Source organism: Morone saxatilis, unplaced genomic scaffold (assembly GCF_004916995.1).
Source record: "Morone saxatilis isolate NCDOM2014 unplaced genomic scaffold, NCSU_SB_2.0 Contig19, whole genome shotgun sequence".
In the NCBI taxonomy this organism is placed as follows: domain Eukaryota; kingdom Metazoa; phylum Chordata; class Actinopteri; family Moronidae; genus Morone; species Morone saxatilis.
In genome coordinates this window covers 17,022,948-17,025,744 of record NW_023339751.1, presented here as the reverse complement: position 1 = coordinate 17,025,744, position 2,797 = coordinate 17,022,948, and the positions used below count along the sequence as shown (strand labels likewise).

Below are 2,797 nucleotides of genomic sequence, written 5' to 3'. Positions count from 1 at the left end.
TATATGAAGAAACCAGAAACAGCACCTAGATGAAAGCAAGATAAAAACTAGGGGGTGCAGCCTGGCCTACTGAAGAAGAGTTGTGCATTGTTTTTTTTGTTTTTTTTAAATTGGATTTTGTTACCTTTGGTCAGAGCCAGGCCAATACTTATGCTAAGCTAAGTTAGCCAGCACTATGGCACCAGTATAAAAAAAGGGAGCTTCTGGCTATAGTATTACTTTGAGGTTCTACACATGAGCACACATTAACCCTGATGTTACAGGCTGATGTGTTTCATAATATGAGCCTGGGAGATTCATTCAATAAATACAAAATACTGTCATATTGCACCACCTACAATTTCAAGTTTAGCTGTGTGTCAGAACACGTGCGTGCCGTCTGGTGTGACCTTTCACCATCAATATCTGACTTGACTACCGGATATGGCTACAAATGGGACTTCACAGAGTTGCGTAACTTAATAACTGAGTGCAAATGTTACATCATTGTCATTGGACGTGATATGCTGAAGAATTATATACTGAGAATATGCAACAAGATGAATCTCATACCCTCCGGTTGGTAAACACGGAGTAGCACTCCTTAACGAGCACTGTTTTAATAATCTCAGGGTCTGCCACCATTAGAACGGGCGTTCGCGCATCAAACAACCTGCACAAAAACACAACAACAGCACAGAGTAAAGTATGAGCTATTATTTTAATATGAATACTTTATAAAGCTTCATAAGACAGAAGTAAATATATGTTGATGTAACGTTTAGCCAGGTTCCCACAAAGAAAGAATAAACCAGTTGATTGTTTCCAACCTTTATGGCTTGTGAAAGCACTGCCTCGTCAGGCCCCCATGTCATGTTTGTACCAATGTTTCCCCTCTAAACTTCTCAGATAGATTCATTTAAATAACTATCAAAAGCCCAGAGAGGAAAATATATCCAATATTTCATTAAAGAAAAAGCAAAGATAGGAAAAAAGAGAAGTTTGTTTGTTCCTGCTCCAATAATCATCTCACCCCTCTGATTTATCTTGTGACAGTAAGAAGGGGGCCTGGATCCTGGTTTGTACTTTAACTTTAACTAAGAAAATGGATTTTCCTCTGACACTGATGTCACCTGGAGCAGGTTGGACTTGAAGGGCGAAGTAACAACTCACCCCCAGATATCGCCGTACTTGGCATGGCACTCCCAGTCAAAACGAAGGATTCCCTACAAAGGAAAAATGTGTTAAAAAGGTTAGAGGGTCACAAAGCCTCTAACATTACACGCACAAAGTGTATAGATAAGCAATGAAGGCCAAGTTAACACCCACTCACTTCCTGCATATAACCTCAGGTACCCAGTGTTACCCCATACGCAAAATAAACTAAATATACTAAACAAAATAATAATAATAAACAAAACAAATAATTTGCAAAAGAAAACACTATTAAAAATGTAAGCAAACTAATCAAACAATATTACTTACTATTGATAAAACAAATAAATAGCTCCTTCGAAAAGCTTTACTTGTCATCAAATGCAGCACATAATAAGGACATGTACACTGCTAATCATTAATTCTCAAATCAATCAACTCCTTACATGGCAGTCTCTAAGGTTTCTGTGTATGTGTGTGTCTTACCTTTCCAAGGTTTAACAGTGTTCCAACAAAAGGCAGAGGCCTTGGTCCGGGTATTCCTATCTTTTTGAAAATGTTATATGGCCAAATGCCATACCTATATTATATATTTTTTTAAAAAGAGAGATATAGTTATGCACAATCACAGTCATTTCAGGAAAGAAAACCCGAGTACCACTTTGTTAGTTAGTTAGTTAGAACCTACTCACAGTAGTAACAGGGAGAGAAACAGAGCCAGCAAAGTCCAGGTGGTTGCTGAGAACATTGTAAAGAGAAACATCTTGTGTCGATGCAGACACGAACTACATGAAATATCAGCTGCGAAACAAGTCACCTGAACTGCCCCTGACAGTGGGAGGAGCCCAGAGGCTGGAGATCCAGGAAGAAACTGGTGTTTATGTAACACACAAAGGACACAGTGCCTGGACACCGAGGACTCCAGCTCCCACACTGCAATGCTACAGGACTGTTACATTTAATAAACAGGGGAATATGAAAAGAAACACAGTCCATCCATTGGCCACTTTAATAATCTTCTGATAGTTTACAGCAGTGTAAATACACAACAGTTCATATACAAGTGTTTAATAATGATGCTGCTGCAGTACGACTGAATATAAACAGGAAGAAGTTCAATAAAGTCGGCTGCTTTTAATTCAATTACTACTTTATTGCTACAGTCTCTGCTTCTTTAACGTTGAGCTACATATCGCGTGAAATACTCACAGGGACACGTTTGAGCCTTCTCCCGCACCGTAGATAACCCGGAAATACCGTCATTGCCCCGCTGTCCCTGCTGGTCCTCGTCTTTCTCTGTCTCTGTCTTCATAAAGCGGTCAGTCTGAGCGCTGCTTCTCCGTCGGAAAGAACAACACTTGTCATAGTTAGAGACTGAGGTAAGGAGCAAACGTAGCCTCACAGATTGTCCTGTGTGTGTGTGTGTCTGTGTGTGTGATGCCCTTGGTGTGTAACGTTAGCAGCAGCTAAGCTAAGCTATCTCCACACTGACACTGATAGGGGTCAGGGGTCAGGGTTTAACTCATGTTCTGCTGGGGTTATACGATGTAACATTAACAATAAGCTAGACTTTGACTTGAAATAGTAGGGTAAACCACAGGTGATCCTAATGATACTAATTAAGGTTCAGTTGCATTCTGGGTGCTGTTGTGCATGTTGGCTC

The 2,797-nt window shown here is 40.2% G+C and overlaps 2 protein-coding genes across 2 annotated transcripts in view; one reads left to right on the top strand and one right to left on the bottom strand.

The window, feature by feature from the left end:
* Positions 1-2,352, bottom strand: part of LOC118329127 (cytochrome P450 3A40-like) — a 7,300-nt gene extending 4,948 nt beyond the window's left edge. Inside the window, exons 1-4 of the mRNA XM_035663106.1 lie at positions 1,827-2,352; positions 1,621-1,714; positions 1,153-1,205; positions 553-652 (exon numbers count right to left, since the gene is read on the bottom strand). Of these exons, the coding sequence (XP_035518999.1) occupies positions 553-652; positions 1,153-1,205; positions 1,621-1,714; positions 1,827-1,897 (318 nt within the window). The 5' untranslated portion in view covers positions 1,898-2,352. The remainder of the gene's footprint in view (positions 1-552; positions 653-1,152; positions 1,206-1,620; positions 1,715-1,826) is intronic.
* Positions 2,353-2,363: 11 nt separating this feature from the next.
* The window catches only part of mrpl57 (mitochondrial ribosomal protein L57), a 3,285-nt gene continuing 2,851 nt past the window's right edge, over positions 2,364-2,797 (top strand). Inside the window, exon 1 of the mRNA XM_035663109.1 lies at positions 2,364-2,513. The gene's annotated coding sequence lies outside the window, so the exon portion shown is untranslated. The remainder of the gene's footprint in view (positions 2,514-2,797) is intronic.